We start from the raw sequence: 27,985 nt of genomic DNA on the forward strand, positions 1-27,985 counted from the left end.
GAAAAACTCACTCAAACTCACAGGGTGAGAAAGGGAAAGGGCATAGTGCAAGAGCGAGACAACCGTATGGGCCATTGGCCATACATTTCCATGCTCCACCCATAGGGCAATAATACTCAGCGAATTTCAGTTGACACGCAGCTTTTATGTGACATTCATTGCGAGGGCGGACAACAGTAAATTACTGAAAGCTCGCAAAAGCCGTCGGTTTGCAAAAAAAAAAAGAATAATAACAATAATAACAACAAAATTAAGTGGAACTTCACATCATAAAAATTTAATTTAGCACAAATTAATTTGCATAACGGAACTGCTCAGTTAACGCAAATAATTGTGACCTACAAATTGTGACAAATTACACACACACAACAAGCGCAAGAGTGAGAGAGAGTGGGAGAAGGAGAGGCAATAAAATGTATATTTAAATTTGTGCGGTGAATTAAAAGAAAGAAAAAATTTATAAATTAATTCAATTCCTAAAATTTTTGCAATGTTTGTGATACAGATACATTTGCATACATATATAAGAATCTGAATAAGCTCCATTAGCAAGCTCTTCTTTTGTGGAATATGTTGTATAATGTGCCCTGCTATCAAAACTTTTCAACACTGGATTACTACAAAGTAAGTTGCAATGATTGAGACTGTACCTGAATTACTATTTTGGCATATTCTCTTAGAAATGGCCTCAAAACTAAGTGGATAATTCAAATCGAAAGACTATTGCAATTCGTCCGATAAGATCATGTACTTTGTTCTTCAATATCTGGTCACAGTTTCCTTTAGTTTCAGAAACTATCAAAGATTCAGACACACTTGAAATTTCAGCAAAAAGTTTTTCGGTTTGAATTTAGAAATACATATTTTTAAAATCATATAAGTATATTATGCGTATTACTACAAATTTCATGATCTTAGAAATAGTTCTACCGATCGGTTCTAAGTTTGACCAGTTTTATTCAAATATGTTCCACAGACAGTAAACAAAATTGTTTAAAATATTATTGTATCAATCAAATTTGATTGATTTTTTGAACCTAATAGCATTCCGTTGAACATATTTGTTTAATTGGATACATTTTCTTCTTTAATAGTTGCAATATTCGGTTCTTTAAAAGAATATAGTGTATATATTTCGATATTGGATAATCCAAAACCCCATATGTAGGCATTTTCCTAAAGAACTTTCAGGAAATATCCATTTGTATTGCATCTATCTAGTTCCCAAAAAAATGAAGTGATTTATCATGAGACATATTCATTAGACCGATTTGCATAAAGGTCGACACTATAATAGACCAGATTTGTTACCTGTTCTTGCCAGATCAACAATATTTCTTACTTTCAACTAAGAAGTATCCATTTTTATTTACAACTTTTAGTCCAATTCTTCCAAATCTGCTTGCCCTATCGATTATGTGGACCACCCAAATATTGCATAACCAACACACTCTACTCGCATCTCATCCTTAATAAACCTGACTCCATAAAGTCGCTACCTAAAACCAAGATGTTTTCCACATCAATTCTTTTGTAATTACAATCCTTTAATGCAAAACAAGATTGCCATTAGATAGCCGAGTACTTTTGCTTACTGTACAGTGAACTGTAAGAAATCAAAAATGCTACTGCGCATTTCTACTTCAGCCTTGATCCTTTAAATGCTCTTCCTACACAAAAGGAAAGCCAGTAGTCAAAAGGGAATTTTCAGCTTAAAAACGCACAAAAGGATATACAATATCGATGATCTACATCGAAATGGGAATCATTTGACCAGAAATAAAACCACAAGGAATTCAAGAGTAAAAGAATGCTGAAAAGGTGGAAGGCACTAGGTCAAGAAGAGGATCTCAAATCTTTTGAATTGATTGACAGCTATTTTAACTATGGCTGGTTCTGTGTGTGAGTGCGGGGTTCTTATGCTCTTCTATACATTCACAATTTGGCAGGATACAGAAGGATATCAAGATTTGACAAAGTCGAATTTCATTGTCAACTCAAAAGATGTTTTGTCTTGTAAAAATACTAAACTTTTTTATAAAACAAAAGACATTACGAATATGTAATATATAGAGACTAGTAGTCAAATTTTTAAATGTTTTAGAATAGGATTGTTAACTCTAATGTTTAAGTACATTCTAAGTAGAATCTATAAGATTGATTAACATTCAGAAAATATCCTAATCTATCCCACCATAAAATTTACTTACTAAAGTAGGAAACTCAAGTCATCATTTGTATATATAATATTTAGTCCCGAAATGTTGGTTTTTCTTTGCGTTTTGAAAGTTTAGTTATTTGTTTACAAAGAATGTTCACTCAGTTTAGGGAAAACTTCGAAATGTAAGTCATATTAATAACAGAAAGTTAAGGCTTAGGACTAACTAAAGTCTCGTGTAGAAGAAGTCTTCCCTAGTCGCTTATTAAACAGTGTTGTTGGCCCAATTTAGTTTTGTTCAGAACGTGGCTTTGATTAGAATGATATCATAAACTACCTCCAGCAAATGTAGATAATTTAACCTTTGGAAGTTGATATCTTCAGGCTTATGACACTCGTATTGCATCAACAGAAAAGTTAAGGACCTATGTAATTGACCCTTTTCGAGTCTAGTCTGATAACAACCTCATAACAATGAGGCAAAAGCGTTAACATAACAAACAGAAGACATTCGACACAATCGTTGCAACATTTGAACATCATTTTGCAATCCTTAACAAAACATTGAAAAGTTGTTAGTCAAGAAAACTTTTCTTTCTTTGAATTGGAAAAAAATAAAAAAAATAAAGGACTAGCGCCAAAGGCTCTAGGCTTTTTTAACTAGATTCTTGTATATTCTATTGATTGCCATTGGTTGCCTTGGTAGCCAGTTGCTCATTATGTCTGTTGGTATTGCTCCCCCAAAATGCACACCCACCACGAAATGGCCCACTGCCACTGCCACTCCCACACCAACTCCCACTCCCTACTCCAGCTCGTAACTTGAGTTGAGTTTGAGTTCATTTTTGTTTTTCTGAGCAAAGCAATTTGGCGAAGTTGTTGCCAGGGCAAACAAACTTTTTTTCTTCTTTTGACGTTTTTTTTTTGGGTGATTGCTGCAATGGGGAAAGGTTTTTGAGCAGGGTGGGGGCTGGGAGCCCAAACAAAATGGCTGCCATCGATAACGGTAAAAGCCAAGCGAAGCACATCACATAATAGAAGCAACGCCATTTTGTTTGCTGTCTATAAATCTTATAAATGCAAATGTGTACGAGGATGAATTGTAGTTGTACTGAAGCCATTAGCAAATAATTTCAGCGAAAAATTTTTATTCAAGCATTGTTCAACACACACACACACACACACACAGAGAGAGAGACAGGGTCAGAGCAAAAGAGAGAGAGAGAGAGTGAGTGAGAGATATGAACAAATGCCGTCAGGATAATTTCATTGAAATTTGAGTCGTCCAAAATGAAAAGAGAGAGAAAAAAAGGAGCAGGCAGAAAGTGTACAAAAGGACAACGCCGCACACAGATGCCAGGCATTTGCTCATTTCGCCATTATAACAACAAACAATGCAGGGACAAGGGAACAGGGAGCCGGGGGGCATAGAGCAGGGCACAGACATCCAGGGCTGCATACAAATAAAAAATGTATCCTGGCAAGGGGCAGGGTTGTTGCCCCCCCTTGGGTTTGTTTTAAGGGCGTGGGTTGCTAGCCCACAGTACATTTATTCTGCGGGTTTGTTGTTGTTTTTTTGGAAGTGAAATAAAACAAAACACACACAAACACACACACAGAAATATTCGTTTTGGTGGTTTTGTTTTTTTTTTGGATCCCTGCTTCATTACAGCCACGCCCTAGACAGCATTTAAATGTGGGCAATTAAACCAAATTCTCTCTTTTCCACGGTCTCTATCTAACTATCTATCTCTCTTGTTCTTCCGTATCCTGCTCCATTTGCGCTCTAATATCCTGCGACAGTTTTACAACATAATCTTCCTACATTTAATCCGCTTTTTGTTTTGTCCTCTCGGCTTAAAGTACCTGGGCGTGGCACACATACACACAGGAAGTTGTCGAAATGGAAATGGAAATGAAAATGAGAAAAAAACAGAGATTGAAGATCATTCAACCATTCAGCCATCCATCCTCTGCCTACCTGTTCCTGTCACTGTGACATATTCTTCGACTTCAGATGAACTTGTTTGTTTATAACAAGACACAGACAACAAATTGTTTATATCAAAAGAGCAGTAGCAATAAAACGATCAATGCTCGAATGGGGTAAATAAACAAACAAAAAGTGCTCAGTCTATAGACACGAAAATGTGAAATGGACTTTTTTAAGTTATCGATCTTATTTGACTAGAGACGACTTTTTAATTTGTAAGTTTTTCAATTTTCCGTTAAAAAATCGCAGCCTGGAAAACTTAGCTTTTAACGTATTCAATTTCATTTGACGTCATTCCGATTAGAAACCACAATATTCATGCCATAAATTTGCATATGTTTGAATTTTCGAGTACTTGGATTACATTTGCTTGAAGGCAGAGTGAAATGATGGCAGGACATCACCTTGAGACCGAGCTAGTACGCTTCTTTGTTTGATATAATCCCCTCAAATTGTTCAACTGGCGACATTTGGCTCGTTGTCTCGTTGCTAAGCCCCTTTTATCCTGTTTTATGTCGCCTGACGAACCAGAGAGAGAGGAACAAAAAAATTAGAGCAACCTGCCTTTTCAATGCCCTCTTCCTTCTGCTCGTTGCTTGTCCTTTTACTTGTTTTCCCTGGATTTGACGCCTAATTCCCTCTAATGACTGCAAATATTTGTAAGGATTTCCACTCTCATGTCTTTGTAGTTGTCTTCCATGACTCATTCCATGTCTAAATTTAATAGCATTGTGCCAAAAATAGTCTCGAGACTCTACGGTCTGCACGCAATCAATTGTCAATTTCGACAGTATATTTTGAGCTGATGTTTCGGCCAAATCTATAGATAGTTTAGAGTAAAAAGTCTATTTTTAGTTAAGTTGGGTAAATTGAGTAATCATTAAAAGCGGATTGTCAATAAACAATTGTCTAACAAAAACTTTGACATGGCTAAAATGAGTCAGCTTATAGGTGAAAGAAATTTTTGTTCAATCTCAAAAGGAAACTTTAAACTAATAACTTTTCACATGCTAAACTGATTTTAGTAAATAATTACATAAAATTGTGAGTGTTACAAGAAAATTTGAAAAATTAAGAATTTCATTCAAGAATTAAAGAGCGTAAGGACGAAATGGAAACAACTTTTTAGTTAACAATCAATAATATTTTGATCCTTTACGTATAATATGTATAAGGTATAGAATTTTCTGAGAGACCCCAAAAAAAAGAGACAAAAGGTTTGATATCAGCTAAAAAGGTGGCCATAAAACAGGAAAATCAGTTAAGAAGTTAATTTTAAGTTTAAGGGGAAAAACTTGTGTGTAATCTTCAAGGATTTGCTGATGAGTTGACTATATAATTGACAATAATTTATTATATTTGTTAAATTTATTCTTAGTATGTGTTCAATGAAAGAATTTACATCATAAGGATGGATAGTGACAACTTAAAAGAATCTAGTCTCAATATTTATAGATGATAGTTGAGTTTAGAAGCAAAATTGAAGTCCAAATCTTGATAAAACCTTTCAACTAACTTCATAGATAATAATAACTAAATGAGTCTCAAGCTCAAATAATATACAGGTATTAAAATATATGATTTAAGAAAATGATTAAAGTTGATTTCTGAGAAGTCTTCAGTCCAGCGATCGGTGATGAAATAGATGAAGATGACAAGAAATATTTTTAATTATGCAAATGTTAAGATGTATTTATGTTAAACCAAATACAATTTAGTAATTAAAAGGATCTTAGGAACTAATTACTATAAATTAAAAAGTAAAAAATAGTAGATTATTGAATGTTTATTTCGAATAACTTTTGAAAGAGACTTTCTATGACAATTTTCACCTATGAAGTGAACTTTAAATTGCATTTTTTATTTCCAAAAGTTAATCCATTACCAAATAGTGTAAAAGTCTTTTAAATAGACAGACATAGATTGTAATTTTTTTTGTAGTTTTCACAACTTTGTAAGTATTTATTTATATGTGTGCCCCGCCTATGCCATTTGGTGTATGTAGATACATATATCCATGAAATGCATTCACTATATGACACGGACACGCATCTTCTGTCACATCAAAAGCGTAGGCATTTTTACAACGCCCCGATAATTGGTGTCATTCCCCTACCCCCCCTTGCCATATGCCAGCCCCTCATGCCACAATTGTTCCTGGTCTTGCCGCTCGTTTGCATCTTAAAAATTCTCGTTAAAAACTGTGAACTAAACAAATGAGCGAAAGTGCGACGAAATGAACTTGTCATAATTATTTGACAGTTTTTGGTAAGTGTAGAAGATGCTCCTTACCGATTCTACTCCGTTCGTGGAAAAAACAAAACGAATTGAATGTAAAACATTTTGAAATTGTTTTCCCCCCTTTTGTTTTTGAGGGCTTGGAAATCGGCTCGTTTGATTCCCAGTTCGACAGCCGACAACCGGCAGGCGGGGTCGGGGGTCAAGTGTTGGGCCACAGCATGTGAAAACAAAACTTTTGCTCCTCATTTCCGGTTCAATCAAGTGGCAGACAGTTTTGGTTGCCTTGGACTAAACGATGATCAAGATTTCATCCATCCTTTCGACATCTATGCGGCTATATGAGTTTACTTAGGTGTGTGGCTGTTGTCAGTCAAAGTTAGAGACAGCCAGCTGCCTCGTTACCCCCCCTCTTCGGTGACTCTTTCTATCCTTACCCTATACCAATTAAGCGGCTCGTAAAGTTCGTTCTACGAGACAAATTTGTGCGACCTTTGACTTGGGATTCCTAGATGCCTGCTTGTTAGCAATCGTGACAGTTTTCTCTCTCTCTCTCTTGACTTGCCATCATTTTTCTTCCTTAAATTTTTTCATAATTTTTACAACGAAATAAAATGTGTCTGCCTTTTGCCTTGCTGCCTAGTCGGACCCTAGAGCAATTTTCCGGCAGCGAAAAAAAAAAAAAATATCAAATTTCTCGCGTTGCACATTTTTGTTTTTCCTTTTTTGTGTTCGTTCCATGAGAAAAAGTGCAGCAGCCGTTGGACAATTGGCAGCCAAAATGCCAACAACAAATCATTCACATTTTCTCTGCCATTCATTGATTGGTGAGAGGTAGTAAAATGTAATTCGATATTCATTTCGAGAGTGGGGGGGAAAATTCTGTAACTAGGAGTGCAAATCACTGGAAAAGCCGAGGAGAGCAGCAAAAACAATCATCCAAATAATTGCACCTGTTTGGCATAAACTTGAAATGTTGCTACCATCAACAGTTGGTTCGTACATGGCCAAATGGAAGTGTATCTCAATTTTTGTCATCATTTCGAGTTCTTGATTCTTCGTTCTAACGGAAATAATCAACAATTTATTAGCCATTTCCCCATTTCGCAATCATATTCATATGTATGAAGAAGAACACAAACCATTGCAGAAGTTAAATTGTGGCCAAGGTCTATATGTGGATGGATGGAAACTGATCTGACACACACACACACACACATACATACATGGGTTGGTAATTGATAGTCTGCAGTTGAGTATTGAATTGCTCCATGTTAAAGTATTACAACAGTTGGCACAGTTTTTTTCCTAGCAAAGCAAAGAGAACAATTAAAGCAAAAAACAAAGAAAATTTATTTTTATGAACATTGCAATCAAAAAGATCTCTATTTTATCAATTGTTATAAACAAAAAAAGGCAAATCCAGGCAAAGATTTGAGTCCCTATTCTAGAATAAGTTTCAGCATTTTCTTAAGCCCAATTACACGCAAGTGTTTTAACTTTATTTCTGAAATATTGGGCCCTGTTCAAACATTTAAAATCATGGTCTAAACAAACTATAATCAAATCTCATCTTAAGTTAACATTTAACCTTTGAGTCCAACATTCAATAAGAACAAAGACTTTAAAAGATATATTGTTTATGATTTTTGTTAAAAGGATATAAAAATCATGTAATGGATCAAATTAGACTGTACCGATTGAACCATGTCTATACATTTCTGGATGAATCGTAAGATCTTGTCATATAAAGATGGGAAATGGACCATGTCTATATATTTCTGTAGGAATTCTAAGATCTTATCATATAAAGATGGGAAATGGGGAAATATTTCAAATATATAAAGAAGATATTACGATAAAGTCAATTGGCCTCAAGCCAATAAATTATAAATTCAATCTCACTTTTGGTACTAATGGAAAAATGTCCAATTATATCTGAAAGATTGTTTAAATAGACAATCAACAAACTAACCTATGACTAAAATTTGTTGATCATTACATTTGAAATACAGAAAATTGACAACGAGGAACCGGGTTCGAATCCCAGGCTAGTGTATGGATGTAGTTTTCGTCTAAGTCGAAGGCCTAAGTTGATAGTGCTTGTAAAATATAGTTATATATCCTATACTTATAATAATAATAATATCAACAGAAAATTTAAATGGAAAATTTTAGCCAACAGTTAATTCTCTTACACTGAGTAAACATAAATAACAAATCGAGCTGTCCAAACAAGTTGAATGAATTAGCCTACTTAAAGTGACGTTGCAATTAAGTGCAAGTAAAAGTTATAAACTTATTTCCTAGAAATCAATAAGAAAAGTTGATATTAATAGGCAAAAAGTGTCCAATTGCTTTCCTTTGAAATTCAAACGTTTTTCATTCAACAGTTGATTCAGCTGTTATACCAATATATAGAGAATATTTATGAGCAAGTACTTATGTCCGAATCTTTTAAATCGTTCATAAATCATTAAAAATCATAAACTTAACTCCTACCGAGTTTCTGACACTTTAGGCAAAGTTTAGTGTTCAAAATTTTATTGTAAGTCATAAAAAAAAACAAAAAAAAATGTTTAAAAACAAAAACTACTGTGTTTAGGTTCGATGCAAAGATTGAAAGTCGTTAAATATTTTTTAAAAGACTAGAAACGAAACAACAACTAAAAGTAGAGACTTATGTGGAACTATGCAATACCCTTTATTAGGCGGGTTCATCAAATTGAGAGCCAAGAATATGACATTTTGAATTCGTATGGGGGTTCCTTTCCTATTCATTGATATGAAGAACTTCTTTCCTGCTTATACACCCGTTTACTCTAATACTGCAGGGTATTGATAACAAAGACTGGGACTGTTTCGCCTTTGTGTAGAACAAAAATAAACCAAGCCAGAAATTGCATTTCATATAAAAAGCACTTGATGATGTTAATGCTGCTGCTTCTGCTGGGCTGTTGCTTATGTGGCCAATGATTCTGATGATGTGGATGACCACCAGGGTAGACTCTCAATACTCTCAGCAAGATCATGCTTCGTTTATGCTTTCATTCTAGAGAAAAATTTAATGCGGAACCTGTGTCTGTGTGTGTTTTTGTTTTGCCTTTCAGGCACGTGCCGCCACCATTCAAATGGAGAAGCAAATAGACCAAATGGTTGGGGGAAGTTGGCATTGCTATGGTGACCTAAGCAAAAAACAAACATTGGTCAGGAATTTCATTAAGTCTTCATGGCTTCATGGGTTCCCCGTAACAACGCGGCGGTCTCTGTATCCACCCGCTCAGCAAACTTTTTGCAAAGTGTGTCGCCTGTCACTGGGAATGAACATCAAAAATCTACTTTGAAAATGCTGTAAGATGAAGTGCAGATGGAGGTGGAGTGCAAGAGCGGGTGAAGAGCGGCGGGTAGATTTGAGTTTGGTTACACAGGTTACCTGTGGGAACGAAGCTCATCGCCATCATCAGCCGAGTCCTGTGTGTGTCTCACTCTCTAATTAATTTAATTATATGCTCTTGTCTAGCGCGTGTCAAAATTAAATAGTCACGCCCCAGTGAGCTCTAATCAAAAATGCGCCCTCAAGTATGCAGCATATGTTTTCATATGAATTTTCCAGCTGACAAATTGAATTTGTGAATTTGTGAACCAGCATAACAACAGCAACAACAGCAACAACAACAACAACCACAACTGCAAATCATTTTTATCGTACACCGCCCCATGGGAAGCCAAAGGGGGAAGGCAAGGATGCTGTAGAAAAGGTGGAATGGAGGGTGGTAATCCTATAGCCGTATCCATGTTACGCTCGTCTGGATGGACTTTCTAACTCGGTTTCAGTTCGCTGAGTTCCCTGTCCCTGATGCTGCTGTGCCGTGCCTCCCGGTCTCACTTTCTTCTCTGTGGAAAGCGTTGTGAAATTGTAGACCAGTTGTATGCATTTGTTTTTGGGGGCGGTTTTTCCTTCTCGTTTCTATATTCTATATAGTGGGGGGGGGGCGTGTCACACACAAACACAATTATTAACACTTATTAATGTTGAGGTTTTTATATATAAATGGCACCCTAGGGCTTAAATTAAAGTCATTCCAAAGTGCCTTTGCACTTGAGCTTGGGGCGAGGGTTGAGTAAGAGTGTCATAGCTTTTAAGGGGGGGTTGTTGCTGACTTCGATGGCCCTCATGTTGATTTAAGTAGTCATTAAGATTGAATGTGCGATAAGATTTTGTATTTTTTGTCACAGCTGCCAATTCTCGGCCATCCCTCGTCCTGTTGCCCTTCCGCCCTGTCGCCTGTGACTTAAGGTTAAGCTATTGACAGCTATTGTCTTCTAATTAAAACAACAATGCTGACCTTGTTCTCAAGATGTCTTGGTTAAGGTTCACTGATCATGATTTTTACCTCATATTTTTGGCCTGATTTACACCCAAAAACGTAAAAATCTATGCGATTTTCTAGGATTCATTGTGTGTTAATTAAAAAAGTTTGATTGCCAGCAGGCAAAAACTCCGATAAGGTTTGTTAACCCTTTTGTTAGCTCTAACTCAGGTGTGTGCGTCTTAACCCTTTCCTTTGTTCAAACAATCAACCCTTATTCTTTGAAGACGAATTGGTGGACAATCAAGTTTTCTACCAGTTTGTAAACTACAATTATTTTAGACACATTATTCCCAAGAGGGGTAAATGAAAATTAAAGAGTTGTAATTTCTAATTGAAGTTTGTCCAGCCAAAGTAAACTAGGCTAGGCTAGGGCAAACATTTTTAAAGATTTGGGATGGGAATCAACTTGAATAATTTAGAACTACCTTATTGTAATTAACTTTATATTTTGCCAACTATTTCCAACATCCAATTATTCAAAAATTCCACATTATTTAAACAAGTTGTATTATATAGTATTTGACATTTGTCCTTTGACTAAATTCTCGAGTTTGGCATCATATTTAAAAAGTATTTACTATTTTATGCAGTTTATGGTTTATAATATTGACTTTTATGTAAATTTTGAGAACAAAACACAGTCTATAGCAAAATTGACTTGAAATAGAATACAAATTACAGGTGGCCTATTCAAATGAACAGCATTGTATCAGTACTTAGTACTTACCTGTGTTTAACCATTCGAAAGTAGCTAAAATCAATCACAAATTTAGTTTTGACCAGCTTTAACACAAATACCGTCTTAGCTCTGTATTCCTGTATTAAATTTAGCCAATTAAAAATCGACTTACCCAAGTACTTAAAATGATAGATAAAACCGTCTAAATGTCATCATTTTGACGTGGCTTCCATCAACATTATCGTCTCCCAGTCAAATGTAAACCATATTTTTGTTTATGTTAGTTGAACCTAACTGCCAGTTAACTGATTCTGAGTCTACATTTACGTTAGACATAATCAAATGTATGGAGTTACATATAAACAATTGATATAAACATTGACTCACCACGTTTGGAATTCCTAAGAGAAAGAAACATAAATTCATACAATTGACAAAACAAAGAATTTGCCATAATGTAATTCAATTCAATTGATACGAGTTTAAATATGTATTCCTATATGTACATATGTATTTTGACTCAACAATTAAACAATCAATTCAAGTCTACTGTGAAAGTAAACTTCATGACCCACTCAAAGAAAAGGAAGCTTAAAGACTTAAGAACTTGTCATACCCTTGATTGATTCGAGTTGATTAGGTTTTGAAAGAAAGTCAGAAGCTTAGACTACTCAAAAGATAATATAGATCGGTATATTGATCGTAGTTAAGCTCAAATAGATAAGTATATCCAATTTATTATTCATTTCAATTTAATAATTTCAATTGTTGTACTTAAAAAGTGATAAGGAATTTATGGTATTTCACTGTGATTAGAATTAACAATGTCCTTTTAAGAATAGTTTCAAAAATATGAAATTTGAAAGTTCCTAAATAGGTTTCAATTAACATTAGCAACAATTAACAATCAATATTGTATTGTTGAAACAAAATGTTTAGATTTTTGAAGGTTGAGGCAAACTTTTGTTGTGGAAATATGACCTACAAATATCTTACTTATCTTAATTCCGATACATTTAAGTCCCGCAGCCGCCTTAAGGACAAAAATTTTTTATGAATTTAGAGCTCAATGGCTTTCTAATGTAATCTAATCTAATGTAAAATCCTAAAATTATATAGAAGTTGTTTAAGTATTAATCGGTCACTTAGCTTATAGTATTTTTGTCATCAAGTTGAATGACCAGATTTAGATATGAAATGGCATATGGTTAATAGGGTATATACACTATGTCAGTAACAATGTTAGGTTGTTCCATCTGGTTTGGGGGGCGCATTAAATTTGGTGCCTTAATCGCTTTAGCACGATCGTGAGACAACATGTCGTCAATTATATCTACGGCGATCAGTAAGGAGCAACAGCAGCCGCAGCAGACCCAACCAGAGGAGAAGAAGGCTGCGGAGGAGAGTCTCTTCTGTAAACAAATCTGCGCACAATTTGCTGCATTTGCAGATTATATACATATATATATGTATATGTATGTATTAGTCTGTTTTTTTTTTTGCTTTTGGCATGTTGCTGAGTCTTGCACATTTGTTAGTGGACCGGTTGCCGGAGATGCTGTCTCTGCTCCACTCCACTCCACTGAACGTGCTGATCGTGCGACTGCAACGTTGCCGCATTGCCGCACACAAAAGACCCATGGGCATTGGCATGGGCATCGGCATCGGCATTGGCATGGGGAATGGCTGCGGTATCGAGAGTTGGTAGAGGTTGCTTCAAGAGGCACCTCGAAAGTGTTTAAGATTTACGTTCGGTTTTGATCGGCCTGGACCTCCCCGGTGGTGTATTAATTTTACAAACGTCTCGTTGAAGGGGCAAATCGGGCGCCATTTTTTTTGCTCTTTACTTGTTTTTTCTGTTCTGTGTTTTTTGGTACACCTGAGGAGAGCTGCTCTCCTCAGGCTGCCCACAGCATACATAGCTATGGCATTTTTACAACTTGATCTGAGTCTAGGATTCGTATCCATTATATTTGTCGTAATCTAGATAAGGATTTCATTTTGCCAGTCTAACTTGTCCGTTGTCATTGGCTGTCGTGTAAGCTTAACACTTGGTTTTCTTTTTCTTCTTTACGGTCACAGAGTTCACAGATGCGTCATCCTGTCCAGACAGAAGACTCACACACGAATTTCACAGTGTGAGTCGGCCTCGAATTGGGTCAACCTTTTCAATATTTCGCTGATTGGTATATCACTGTTGCATTCTGTGTCAGCAAATGCCAAAGTTCTGAGGCATTTTTCTATGCAATTCAACTTGCACATACCAACAACAACAACAAAACCAAAAAAAAAAAAACCAACAAAAATCGTAGGAACAAAAAGCGCTGAGCCATGAGATTCATTCACAAATTGCTTTAACCACAACGGACAAATGAAGGAGCTGGAATAGGCAAAAACAAAACACATAACATAATCATTATGCATAGATTTTCATATATGATATGATTTGTAGGATTTTACATTACAAAATATGTTGAGGCAAGCAACTGAACAATTTGTACAATTGTGATCAAATTATATTCCTACGAGAGGGTCTTCTTCCTTTCTGGCTTTGGCTATGGAATGTGGAACTGCAAAACAAACAGATATCTGAAGAATCGACTTTAAAGAACTACATACCAAAAGGAAAGGGTTTATATATTTTGTTGGATGATCCATTTCATTCAGATATGGTTTGATAATAACATTTCATATAAAGTTAAATAAAATTTAAATATCCTAACATCATAACATGCTAAAATCCAATGCAGATTGGATTTACTGACAAATCAATGTTTAACACAAAATTTCATTGAAAAAACTAAATCAAAACCAATTTTTGTGAGAAATTTTGTAAAATATATAAAGTTATATGTCATAAGTCAAAGTTTTTGGAAGATTAAAAATATAATAAGCAAAGTCCATAACAACCTCACCTTTTACGTTTTATTTTATACAACTTCTTATTATGATTATATGAAAATTATAAGGATTGATTTTAGGCTCTTTGCATTCAAGCCAATAAACAAAAGGCTTAAGAAATATTTATATATTTAAAATAATTGCCCATATATAAAACCTAAGTGAAATTAATTCAATTTTCAAACTTTTTCTAGTATGTAAGTCATGAAAAGCAGTTAAAAAATCGTTTTCATAATTGATTTATGTATTTCTTTTGTTATCAAAGTCTTTAAAAGTTAGTCAATTTGTCATTGTATTCGTTGATTTTATTATGATTCAAATTGATATGTATTTATTTCTATACAGGGCCGGATCTAACAAAAATGTGGCTTGGGCACTAAAGATATTGCCGATTTTTCTTTATAGACTGAGGTCTAGGACATGAATGTCTTTAGTGAAGTAATAAATAAATAAATTTTCCACACACTTGAATCATCATTCTGTAATCAATATTTATATCACTTTCAGTCATCGGATTCGATTAGATTTCCAAGCCGCATTTGTTCAAAGATGGAAATATAGAAAATGAATCTTCAAATAATCGTTGTACTTAAGTTGTTTATTTTGAACCGGCTAGAAGTATATAATTACCTACATGTTTCTTACAAGTTAAATAATCATTTTATAGTTAAGATCTGAAATTAGATTCTTTTGAAAACGGAATTGATGATTCCCCAATTAGGCAGTATTTATCCTTATTCTAGAAATTCCTCAAAAAACGCCACACTTATTTGTAACCATTGAAATCTATTTAAGCTAAAAGTATATAATCAAAGTATTAAATGAATAATTCAACTATTTAAGCTAGATCTGTCCTCTTGAGTCAGACAGATTGATTAAATATTTGTGGGTGACATAAGATTCCCGTGATTCAGTCTTTGCATATATCTTATCAGTTTCTATTAATTGTTATCTTTTCAACCATCTTGTTTATGATTCCCCTATTTGGTAGCGAAAGTGCATCACATTTCGCTTTACTTTTCTTTTATTCGCTTGGGGCTCCCTTTCACTGTGTGTGTCTCATACACACACACACACACACACACACATTCTGTCCCTCTCTGGCTTTGATTAGACGCCAATTTGTTTATGGCACTTGCCGGACCATTTGATACCATAAACCATTCGATCCCATACTTATAGGCACACTTCGAGTGGTCGTCTTACATATGTATATGTATATGTATATATGTATGTGCATACATACATACAACATTCATAATACTGTGTGGACCTCCTTAATTGTAATGCAAAAGTTTTGAATTACCTTGTTTTTTTCGGAATTTTATGATGTGTATAAAATTTTTCGCTGTCGGTTTCTATTTGAAAATATTATTAGTTTATTAATTTCAATTTCCAAAAATTTGTTAATTAATTTATGTGCATAAATTTTGATACACGAAAAAATTCATAATGGCTTTTTAGCCAGCGGCGAAACATTTTTTGATTGACAATGAAACGCGCCCGCATAATGCATAGAAAACAATTTATACTCAAGACCCTTACCCGTACCCGGACTCGAACCCACACCTAAAATTGAGACCCACCCTCGAATATTTGTTTGTTTTTGGCCCACAAGAGGGCGGGGCTTCAGTTCACCATTGCTGCTACACACACACACACACAGCAGACACAACAGAAAGTGGGTAGTGTCATGCCATTTGAGAATCCACTCACACTCACACACTGGAAACTCGTTTTGTGAGTGACTTTTCTTCATATACCACCAGGCCCGGTTGCCCGGTTGCCAGTCCGGGCCTGTATACCACCACCCAATGCCGAGATTTACACTCAAATGCATAGACGAGTCTCAGCCGAATACCCGATATGGCCTCGTACGGGGACAGATGGTTCAGTTGATTCGAGACACTCAAAGCGGACGCTACGTCAATCGGTTGATGATACTCGTTCTCTTCAAAAAACAAAAACAAACCAAAAATTGCCAATTTTCCATAATAGTTTCGTGTGTGTGCCAGTGGGTGTATTCGAGTGTGTATGTGTGTGTCTATAGTGTACAGCATTAATGCTTTAATAATTTCCACAACTTCTATAAGAATCAAAGAGTCTAACACATTAAAATGGTAACCCTTATGCCATATAACTATGCAGCACCACGTTGCGGATTAATTGATAAGATGATCGAACCAAAGGTAAATTCCATAGTCAACTACTAACTACATACAAACTACGTATGTATTGTGTATAGATTTAGTGAAGCTTTAAAAGTGTTGAGGTTGACATGACAAGTAGGCGGAAGAGGAGGGGAAGAAAGCAGTCAGTGGTTTGTGCGACACAGAAGGAAGTGTCTTTGAGTTTGTGGCTTTACCGTCGGTGGTTCAGTGGTTAATTTGTGTGGGGCTTCGTCTTAACAAAACTAGTAAATAGCCTGATGAAAAGTGGTTTTTAACTAGTTAAGGGACATAAATTGAAAATATATTTTACAAGCGAAAAGACTTGCTATCTAATTACCTGGATCATAATACACTATAGAAGCTGAGATTTCTTTAAATCCGACTTGTTTCCAAATAAATTCTCAACCGAGTTCCAACATTAACTCTAAATTCATATGGTAATATCTAATGCAAAGTCGATGTCGTTAGATTCCAATAGTTTAAAACTATTTTAGAAATCAAAATACAAGAAAAACAATCAACAGTAAATCTTTAATTAAAATTTATTTATATTCTATAGATTCCGGTATAAATATATTTTATAGCTTAGCCAGATCGATTAATCATTTTGCGTTGAATATCATTTGAATTATCAAGTTGATCTGGAATTTTGTAGACTGTTTGGAATAAATATTTAAATTCAAATCAATTGTAAACATCAACGATGCCAAAAATGTATATTATATAAAGTGTATTTAGATACATATGTAGGTACATAAATACATCAAAATATATGATGATATCTTTAGTTTCGTTTTATTAAAATATAAAAAAATGAAAAGTATTAAATTCTATTTACTATATATCAATTGGTAGATATCAAATAGTATTCGGCTCTTAGAAGGATATGTTTCAATCATCAAAAGATTGAAAAAAAAAACTATAAAATCTAAAGATATTTATAAAATGTCAATAGATTAGATCAACCCACTTTGCATTTTCATGAAAAGTTAAATATAATAATAACAAATTGAATTTTGTTCTACATTCTACAAATATTTGAAAACTAAAATGAATTGATAAGGTCTGATAACTGTCAATTGATATGCAAAAAGAAGGAAGTGCCATGCGGAATTTATGCAAATTAAACGGAAGCCAGATAAATCTAAAAACCAAAGTCAAAGACAAAAGAAGGCTCCACACCAGAGAGAGAGAAAAGATAGGGGGTAAAATGCAAAAAAAGGCTCAGTCCAGCCAGGTGAGGGAATTTAAGGCAACAACAGAAAAAAAATGTATTTTTGAGCGGCTTCAGTTGACCACACGCACGAAATGTCCATCATCTTTTGCATATTTCTTTATTTTACTCTGTTTTTTTTTTCATTAAATTTTTTTCTGTATATTTTGGCGGCAAATTTGTCGTCGCCAAACACGCGCAGAAATTTCAACGGTAGCCTTTTTAAAAAGCAGAAGAAAAAAAAAACCCTGGGAGATTTGAGCATTGCGTGTTGCACGGCAACTGTTCGAATCATTTGTCGAATGCAGAAAAGGAATACCCACATTTGAATGTTTATTTGCAGGGACGGATTCAGGCTAATTGAGTGGGCATAATCCTCCAATACGATTAATGTTCTTTTCTTTTACAGTCTTAGATTGAGTTAGTTATAGCTGAGGGACCTTGCATTAGAGGTCACTAAAGAGCCATTGATTTTCGCATTAGCATAGGGACCCAAGTCCCTAATAGTGAAAGATGGCTCACTTCGAATACTAATCATTTTGAACTTAAATAGAAGAATCATTTAAATTATCCGTGAAAGTACTTATACATATGACATGTTTGAATCAAAAACAAGAAATTATAACAACATCTTATGACAAGTCCAATTGTCTTCTCGTCGAACTTGGCCATAGCTTCTGAAATTTTAAAGAAGCTAATATTTCAAAGCCTTGTTATTTACATAGAAGTTTAAAACCGTCTTAAAGGGTGACTCAAAGTTTTCATTTTTTTATTAAAGTTTTTATTATTTAAAGATATTAGAAATTTAATTGAACTCCAAAGCCAAGTCGAAGTAGCAAACTGAGTCTTGTTTAGCTCTGTTACTAACTAAGCTAAACTTTCTAAAAAAGTTGTCAATGAAACTGTCCGCCTACCTCAACAACAAAGTATTCACATACTTCCACATTATGATTTATATATAATTCTCTCAATTTGTCAGGCACCTTAAGACAGATGTCCAAATAGAACGACTCCTTTATATTGAACAATGTAGAAAAGTAGCCACATTAAAGTGACAGGAATCTGTTGGGCGAACGTTATGTGGGGTCCAGGACTAAGAAATCCGTCCCTGCATATACATATATATACATATATATCAACGTGCATACATATATACTTATGGATGTCTGTATATAAACTTTAACTTAAATCTCCAAATGCAACGCAACCTTTTACTAAACTAATTTATGGCACAAGCTGACAACGTAAACATTAACACAGACAACGGACAAGAATTAACCGAGAGACTAATACAGAGAGTGGGAGCGAGATAGTGTAATGTGGTTAGAAAGAGAAGGTAGATAGATATATAAAGACCTGTTTCCAAGCATCTTTTAACGAAAATTCCTGTGATCGTAATCTTTTTTGTCTCTTCTGATGCTGCTGCTGCTGCTGTTGCTGCTTGGCTTGAGAAGAAGATTAAAACACACAAAGGCAAACAGACAAAAGACAGCAACAATAACAACAAAAAGAGCCAAGAATACGGCGACAAATTTTTTATTAACCCTCAGCAAAAACCTCAGCCTTAAACCCTGCCCTTAGCCCCTCCATCCATCCCCCATGTGTTTATTTTTCTTTTTCTTTACTGATAAAAATCGAAATAAACAACAAAAATTTGTTTCTTGCTTGGGTTGGCTGCTTATGTTGGATCTCCCCCTCCCCCTCCTCCGTCCTGATCCCTACTCCTTTGCCGACTCCCTGCCAGCATCTCCTTCATCTTGATCTTGCCTATGGAAGGCACCTTTAACACTTTGCCACGTTAATTACGTGGAGAGACAATCGCCAAGTGTCAATCGACAAGACCATAATCAATATTTTGACTTGACCCCCGACTCCCCGATCAGAGTGCACTCGAACTTAAGTCCCTGCCTCCCCCGCCACCAGTTAGATGGCCTACCCAATTCGACTCCTCTCCATAAATTACATGCAGCGCGTATTGTCGCAGTTGAATTATGGCGTGTTAATTTTTACGATTACGGCTTAAACTTAATTAAAATGTGATTAATGTCCAGAGACGTTCAAAACACAAGCTCTTTAAATTGTCATAAACCTCGAGCAAGAATGAGAAAGAGTTAAAAAAACAAACACCCAGCCACACACTCGGAGAGAAAGAGAGAAACAGAGATAGATGATGAGGGAAAAAAGAGAGAGAAAGGCTGTCTGCGTGGAAAAAGAAAGAACACATCGTAATTTATGCTCTATTAATATTTCTCACTAAAACTTCGAACTGAGGATTTACTGCCCTAAAGTCGTCTCCATTCATTGACCACGTTCGTGATCGTTGCGTTCCAACCAGTTTCACTCCACTCTCTCTCTCTCTCTCTCTTTCACTTCACTCCTCATTTTTGGGCAAGTAAAACTTTGCCATAAAATATCTTCCTCTCTCTATTATTGTTTAGGTTCATTAAATTAGCTTTTAGAACCAAAACTTATTGAGTTGTTGTTTTTTTTGGGAAATTTAAAAGACAAACATATAAAATTGACAGACACTGACAGACTTGTCTAATAAAAGTTATGTCTTCATTATCTCAACATCATTCGAACGTTACTTCAACTCAAATCAAATCCCTCAATTAAGATTAAAGTGGAATAAAAGGATTCTCATCAATTCTGAATTTCTTTTTGTGAAGATCTTCTTTAAACATCATTTTGTTGGCTTATTAATTAACAATAAACTAGAGCCTTAACTTTTCTCTTTAATCCGATTATGAGTTGTTTGTGTAACCAATTTGTGGTCAGGTGAACAAAATTAATAATAATAATCCCTTCAAAAGGGGCAATCTTTTTATGAGAGTCTATTAAAATTCAGAAAAATAATCTGATTATCACATAAAATTTAGGATATTTAGGAAGTGATTCTTTAGTTTATCAAACGTTATAAACCCCTTAGGGATAGGCGGGTTAAAGATCACGAATTGAGCACTTTAAATAAAGCATTAACAATGAAATTATACCAATAGGCAAATGTTTAAACTACTTGAGAATTACAAGCGACAAAGTTTTTCCTTTGTGTATTCTCCTAGACAACTATCATATAATTTTAGACAGTTATTTAAATGCCTAATTGGAACAAAATCAACTAAGTTCTTGGTAAGGATCGAAAGAATTTAAAACTATAGCAAAAAAGAGTCACAAATCTCAACTTAGTATCCTATATTTAAACGGACATACATAGTTGGTGCACTTCCTAGATGTTTTAGAGTCTAACTTAGTTTTCATATTATAAATAGTTGGTTACTTTTTCTTCAAAATTCCATATGACTTCGCAAATCTTTTAATTGAATGAACTCAAAACAATAATCTTACACTCCAGAATCTGGTGTTTCATGGCTCACTCTCGTTGGCTGTCCTGATTCTTTTCGATTCACTTAAATTATCAATTTTTAGACCACCTGCTGTTTCGGCCCCCTGCCCCAGAATCATCAGCAATTTGTTGTCCATTTGTCACATGGCTAATATCCTCACCTTACCTCATTCTACCCAAACGCACCTCAAGCACCTATCTTTGTTTCCTTTTCATGCCTCTTTCTTTCTTGGCTTCGTTTCGGGGCCTCTTCTGTGAAATGGCGCCGAAGACAATTGCAATACAATAAAACATTTTCCCACGCACATTTTGCTGGCTTAAGCTTAATGTCTTAAATTATGTAAAATGTGCTGTTTCTGTCTTCTGTCATAACCCAAATAATATTTTGCAAATAATTAAAATGCTTTGGTGGGCATTTTATTTCGTGCTGAGGTGTTTGCCATATTGATGGGACCAAGGCAAATTGTTTATAAACAAAATACTGTCAAAGCTGGCAGAAAAAAAGAAAAACAACAACAAATTTCCTACACTTTATATAATCAAATTGTTTTCAAATTCATATTTACTTTTCATTTATAAATCATTTTTATCTTTTGTGTATTTTTTTTTATTCCATTGCCAGGTTAAACGTCCCAAGACAGAGCATACGGATACACATGAACGCAATCGGTAAGTTAAAAAACAAAATAAAACCGGAAACGAATTCAATCTACTATATATTAAGTGTCCATTTTCAAAAACAAACAAAACTTTGGTTGGGTATTCCATCAAGGTGTTCCTTAAAGTTTGTACTAAATCAGATCTATCACAAAAGGGATAAGACAATCATTAGACCTTGATTTGAAAAGGAAAATGGAAAATCAGAAGCTATATTCTTCCACCACAAAAATTGTTTTTCAATTCTCTGGCAAAAATCGATTAATTTAAAAGTCCAACTTTGTCCTATTCCCCTTTTTTCTTTGCTTTTGTTAGTCTTTCCTTATTTGTCATAATTTTTCATAATTTTAAATAGGAAGGTAAATTTAAATTAAGTGCCCAATTTCCTAAGGAATTTGACACCCAAAATTTCTTCTATTTTTTTGTTGTTAAGGGGGGAGACATTTATCTTAGATGACATTATGAAAAACGACGCGTGCGCTGTTGGAAAAACTGTCGCTCCAAATGGGGAAAAAAAAGAAAGAAGTTTGATTCACTTTTGAGTGAGTTTTCTTGCTCGTCTCTTGGCGACCAATGAGAGTTTTAATGAAAGTCTTTTAATGAAGTCTCCACAGACTCAATGTCTGAATGGGTGGATGGGGGCCAGGAAGATTTAAAAGAGCCAAAGCCGTAACAGGAATTCCAGGACCGCCCCTAAGCGGCTTTAAGGCAAGTGTTAAGTGCTTCGACACTTTTCCTTTTCCTTTTCTTTTCTTTTGCCTTGCTCTTTTATGTGTTGCAGCTGATGAAGCGTGTATAAAATTCTTTGAATTTTTTCATCTTTTCAGGGCATGTGTTTCCATATGTGAGTGTGTGTGTGTGTGTAGGACACATGCAAAATATTGTCTCCGCTTTTCAATTGAAACCAATTGACAAAAGACAAAAATATATATTTTCCTCATATTTTCATCTTCTTTACACTTGTTGTTGGTCAGAGCTGGAAAATGAGAGCGGGGATAGCACATCAAGAGTGTGAAAAGAAACTATAACAAATTGCTCTCAAGTTGCTTCGACACACAAGTGAGAAGTGTGTCAATTCCTAAACTGATTTTCATATGGAAAACGAAAGTGAAAGTGATTTCTCCACACCCTACACCCTGATCAAGGCACTGAACATCAAAGGATCTAGACTCCTTTATGGCAAATTGACATTTTCTTAATTTTCTGCATGAACAAACAGAAATAAGATTGGTTATAGTCTAAACTATTTTTTATATGAAAAAGCCCTGGTTAACCCCTTGAATCCGTCCCTGACACACAACTAAAGCCACATAATAGTCTTTGTCTTTTTATCTGGTGAAAATGTAATTATTTTAAAAGGAAACAAGTTGTAATGTTAGTTAAATGATTTTTGCCAACTTTCCTTTCTTTGCTTATTATTTACAATATAATAATCAACTTACGGTAATGCACCGACTGTGGTGTACCCTACACCAGGAATAACTACTTCTAACTACTTCTTTTTCTTCTCGCCCATCCAACTCCCTTCTATTAGTGCACCTGTCGGCCAAAACTTCAGATTTGTCGCTTTGTAACTCAACTATTTACCAACCGATTTTTATGAAATTTTGTATACCGATAAATTCGAATAACGTCTTCAGGATACATTTATTATTTTAAAAATTTACGACTACTTTAAGTCATTTTTACTATAAAACTTGTACGTCAAGATCTCTCCCAATATTCAAAGTATCCTAATCCAAGTTGTCCACTTAAAAATCCTAAAAAATAACAACGAAAAACAAGAAAAAAATAAAAAGAAATTCGAAAATGAAAGCACAAACCCTAGGGAAATAGTCATCCCATTAAGTCGGCCTTTAAAAATGCCTGGCTCGTTAGGCAAACTCATAAAATAATTTCCAATAATCTTTAAACACCCATAAAATTAACGGCACGTTGTCGTTGATCGTCGATTGCCATCGTTCGGCATTGCCATCAAGTCAAGAGTCAAGTCAAGTGTGTGACTGGGTGTGTGGTGTGCGTGTGTGTGTTTGTCCCAGAGACCCGAGCAGAGACGTAGCCAGAAGAGCTCTCTAAATCTTGTCAAGTGTTATAAATATTTTTTTTTCTATGTTCTCCCTTCCCCCCCTCTCCAACACTTTGCTGTCCTACACTTGTAGGAAATTGTTTTAAAAGAAGGCCTTTTTGTCGGGGGCCACTTGAGAGACTCTTTTTTTTCTTCGTTTTTTTGGTTTTGGGCATGTGCGGAACAATCCCGGGACACCATCCTCCGGTTTGACCATGTGTGCAGCAAATGTTGTTTGTTGGTGACAAACATTTCTCTCTCTCTCTCTGTCTTTCTCTGCCCATTATTATTATTATTATTTTTTAAGTAGAAACAAATTAAGTAGACTAATTTTTAAGACCAAATAAAAAGAAAAATGGAAAACAAAAGAACTAGCAAATGTCTTTGAATGGAAAAATCTCATAAATCAGAGAAAATCAAAAAAAACAAAAACAAAATAAAATAAAATTATGTTTATATTTTTTGTAGTTTTCTATCCCCAGGGGATAGAGAGTTTGGTAATTTAATCCTTTGTTGGTCTAACGGCAACATAAAAACGTTGAATATAAATTTTTTTCTATTTCCGCATTGAAAGAAAATTTTTTGTTGTATTTCGGTGGCAATATTTGGTTTTTATTTTTAGATTAATGAATGAATGAAAGTTCCTTTCAGATTTTTTAGATTGGAGTGTAAACTTCTTTTGGACGAAGGAGCAAATTAGAGTGTCCTAAATTTAAAGTAGAATATTGTTAGATTTAAACTTAAAGTTACTTGTTCTATTTGATTCTATTTGAATCCTTTTCCTTGTTTTTACTCCATGTTGTGACCTTTTCTCAAATCATCTCTCAAATTTTCCTTTCTTTACAGCCTCTGCAACTTACCACAGCAACAACAGCAACACCAGCAACAACAACAGCAGCAACAGCAGCAAGCTCAACAACAACAACAACAGCAAACACATCCCAGCCTCGCCGTGTTGGCCAGCAATGGACCAAGTAGCGCCGGTGCCGGCAGCTTGGGCATGGGCATGGGCGTGGGTGTTGGCGTTGGAGTTGGAGTTGGCGTTGGCCTGCCAGGACAATGTAGTCCTTTGGGATTACCACCACAAAGTCAACCCTTGCAACCAACCATCAGTTCGCTGGCCTCACTGAGCGGACATTATGCCACAACTGGAACCAGCAGTAGCAGCAGCAGCAGTAACAACAACAACAACAGCAACAATACCACAAATCAAACTCAGCCCAGCAGCTGCAGTTTAAATGCATCCGTCACGAGTTTTGCTCAATCCTCGGGCAGTAGTTTCTCCACATATCAACAGGCCAGTGGTAGCGGAGGAACTCCCGGTGAGGAGGCTGTCGGCAGCTTGTCCCATTGGACCCACGATGTGGGTGTTGGAGTGGGCAGCACAGCAACAGCATCAACAACGGCACCTGTGAAATCCGAATCTCGTAGTCCCGGCCAAGGCCATTCATCGTTGGACAATGGCGGCGTCAGCGGCGTGGTATCCTCGGCAGTCAGTGTGGCGAGCGGAGCGAATCTTTATGGCTGCAGTGCCGCCAATCCGCTGGATAGTGCCACATCAGCTGTGGCCTCCTCGGCGGTGGCTGCAGCCGCTGCCGCTGTCTATGATGGGAAACATGACTATTACTACTACAACAGCATGCAACAGTATACACCGCCTCCTTTCTATTCCGGCTATGGGACGCCGTATGCAGCGGCGGCTGCCCGGCAGGCCAAAATGGAGCCAGGCTCGGCGGCAGCAGCTGCGGCCTATCTGACACCCACCTATGCCAGCTCCAGCAATAATAACAGCCAACTCTATAGCAATCCCTATGCGGGCTATCAGAATTTCGGGCAACAGGACTACAGTGGTTATTACAATGAACAGTATGGCAATTATTATAATCCCGCCAATTATTCGCCGTATGCCGTCAGCTCGCCCAGTTCGAGTGCCAGTCATAGTCATGGGGGACATGGTGGTTTCCATGGTGTGGCTGCCTCCTCGAACCTGTCGGAGAGCCCAACGGATACGCATTCAACAACGCCCGTCAATCAGGCGAATCAATCGCCGCACTCCCCCATGCCGATCTCACCAAACCAACCGGGAGTGATTCCTGGATTGGGCGGCAACTCGGCTGGCACTGTCTCCTCGGCCACGCTCAATTCCAGCGGTGGTTCATCGTCTACCAATACGACCACCTCGTCCGCAAATGCCAAAACCACGCCTACTGGCAAAACTGGTCGAGCTCGTGGTCGGCGCCATCAACAGCCAAGTCCCACACGGAGTACCGCGTCTGATACGGGCAACAGTGAGGCTGTTAAGCCGCCTGAACGTGTCTTTGTCTGGGATCTCGACGAGACCCTCATTATATTCCATACCCTGCTATCGGGTAGTTATGCCAATCGTTATACCAAAGATCACAGCACACTGATGACCATTGCATTTCGCATGGAGGAAATGGTCTTCAATATGGCCGATACGCATTTCTTTTTCAACGAAATCGAGGAATGCGATCAAGTGCATATCGACGATGTTAGCTCCGATGACAATGGTCAGGACTTGAGTGCATATAACTTTGCCACAGATGGTTTTCATACAGGCACACCGCCAGGAGCACCGCCAAATCTCTGTCTGCCCACTGGAGTACGTGGTGGAGTCGACTGGATGCGCAAATTGGCATTTCGTTATCGCAAAATCAAGGATATCTATAACAGCTATAGGGGAAAGTGAGTATGATTTATTAAGTAAACTTTAAAAATTAATCGATAAATGGCTACGATTTCTTTAAATCGATATTTATGCCATAAATATAGAAATTTTGTTGGACTAAATAACAAATTTTAAAATAAAATATTACAAATTTTTGTAATTAATCAAACGATTTGTAATATTCGATATTTTTTCGATAAATTTAGCAATCTCGATTATTCTAAAACACAAATTTTAATCAATTTTCTAATGAACTCGTTATATTTTTATAAATTTTGCAGTGTTGGCACACTTTTGGGTCCCGGAAAACGTGAAACTTGGCTACAAATCCGCTCAGAAATCGAGGTGGCTACCGATAATTGGGCCACTTTGGCGCTCAAGTGTCTCAGCATGATAACTCAACGTGAAAATTGCGTCAATGTGCTGGTCACCTCAACGCAATTGGCACCGGCTTTGGCCAAAGTAATGCTATTTGGTTTGGGCAGTATATTCAATATTGAGAATATCTACAGTGCCCATAAAATAGGTAAATATATACAATCCGAATGATTGGGATAAAACCTAAACAAGTACCTTCTTTTCGTACCCTAGGTCAAGAGACTTGCTATGAGCGAATTGTGACGCGTTTTGGACGCAAAAGCACCTATGTAGTGATTGGCGATGGTGCCGAAGAGGAATCAGCGGCAAAGGCCATGAACTTCCCTTTTTGGCGCATCTCTTCCCATAGCGATATAAGAGCCCTATATACTGCCCTCGATATGGGTTTCTTATGAAAGGCCAAATCGAGCAGTGGAATCCGCTTTGGAGTCGGAATCAGAATTTGTAAAAGTCGAAGCAGTTTTGAGTACAAACAGCAAAAAAAAAAGAAATGTTTTTTTAATTTATTCTATTTTTTTTAATTTACATTACGAGAGGTATGAAAGTGGTATAACAAAACTGTAAACCAGCGCAAAATAATTTAATTATTTTGTTTAAACATTTAATATTATTATTAAAAACAAAAACTTTTAAATATATACATAATTTTTAATGCCAAGACTTTATTGTATTATATAGTTTTTAAATGTTAATTCAAATCATTAAGATCATTAACAATATTGTGCACGAATATTGTTGAAAACAAAACATAAGAAACAAAAGCAAACAATTCATTGTATAATTATTTACTTGAACGTTTATAGCACCTTTAGATTAGTTAAACAATAACAATGAACAAAATAAAACAAGAATTATACACACACACACACACAGAGACAAAACAAATAAGTGAATAATAACATAAAGTTTAGTTTAAAAACCTTTAGTTTAAATGCAAATGGAAAGGAAGAAACATAATATTGTAGTATTCAAATTTTAAATAACTATTATTTAGCTGCATATGTATATTTAATTATATTTAAAATATAAAAACCAATTAATATAACAACAATAAACAACCAACAAGCAAAAATCACCACAACAACGCACTATATTAAAAACAAAAATTCAAATCCAAGTGTTTTTTT

General features: G+C 35.8%; 1 protein-coding gene across 2 annotated transcripts; it reads left to right on the forward strand.

The window, feature by feature from the left end:
• Positions 1–142: 142 nt before the first annotated feature.
• On the forward strand, positions 143–27,930 carry eya (eya transcriptional coactivator and phosphatase 2). 2 transcript variants are annotated; one of them, XM_068295481.1, is made up of 5 exons: positions 143–624; positions 21,692–21,738; positions 24,638–26,497; positions 26,762–27,006; positions 27,072–27,930. In XM_068295481.1, exons 1-5 carry the CDS (start codon positions 571–573, stop codon positions 27,251–27,253), a joined length of 2,388 nt encoding a protein of 795 aa, XP_068151582.1. In that variant the 5' UTR covers positions 143–570; the 3' UTR covers positions 27,254–27,930. The 2 variants fall into 2 exon arrangements, with proteins under 2 accessions (XP_068151582.1, XP_068151581.1); XM_068295480.1 differs by lacking the exon at positions 143–624 and adding an exon at positions 16,251–16,531.
• Positions 27,931–27,985: the final 55 nt, after the last annotated feature.

This window comes from Drosophila tropicalis, unplaced genomic scaffold, assembly GCF_018151085.1.
Source record: "Drosophila tropicalis isolate 14030-0801.00 unplaced genomic scaffold, ASM1815108v1 contig_845, whole genome shotgun sequence".
NCBI classification, from domain to species: Eukaryota; Metazoa; Arthropoda; class Insecta; order Diptera; family Drosophilidae; genus Drosophila; species Drosophila tropicalis.

Bases quoted from the DNA above. Each gene is read 5' to 3' on its own strand.
- eya (XM_068295480.1), top strand. From the start codon at position 16,460: ATGGTAACCCTTATGCCATATAACTATGCAGCACCACGTTGCGGATTA. The intron at 16,532-21,691 runs GTAAATTCCATA...TTCCATTGCCAG, and splicing joins ATAAGATGATCGAACCAAAG to GTTAAACGTCCCAAGACAGA. The intron at 27,007-27,071 runs GTAAATATATAC...TTCGTACCCTAG, and splicing joins CTACAGTGCCCATAAAATAG to GTCAAGAGACTTGCTATGAG.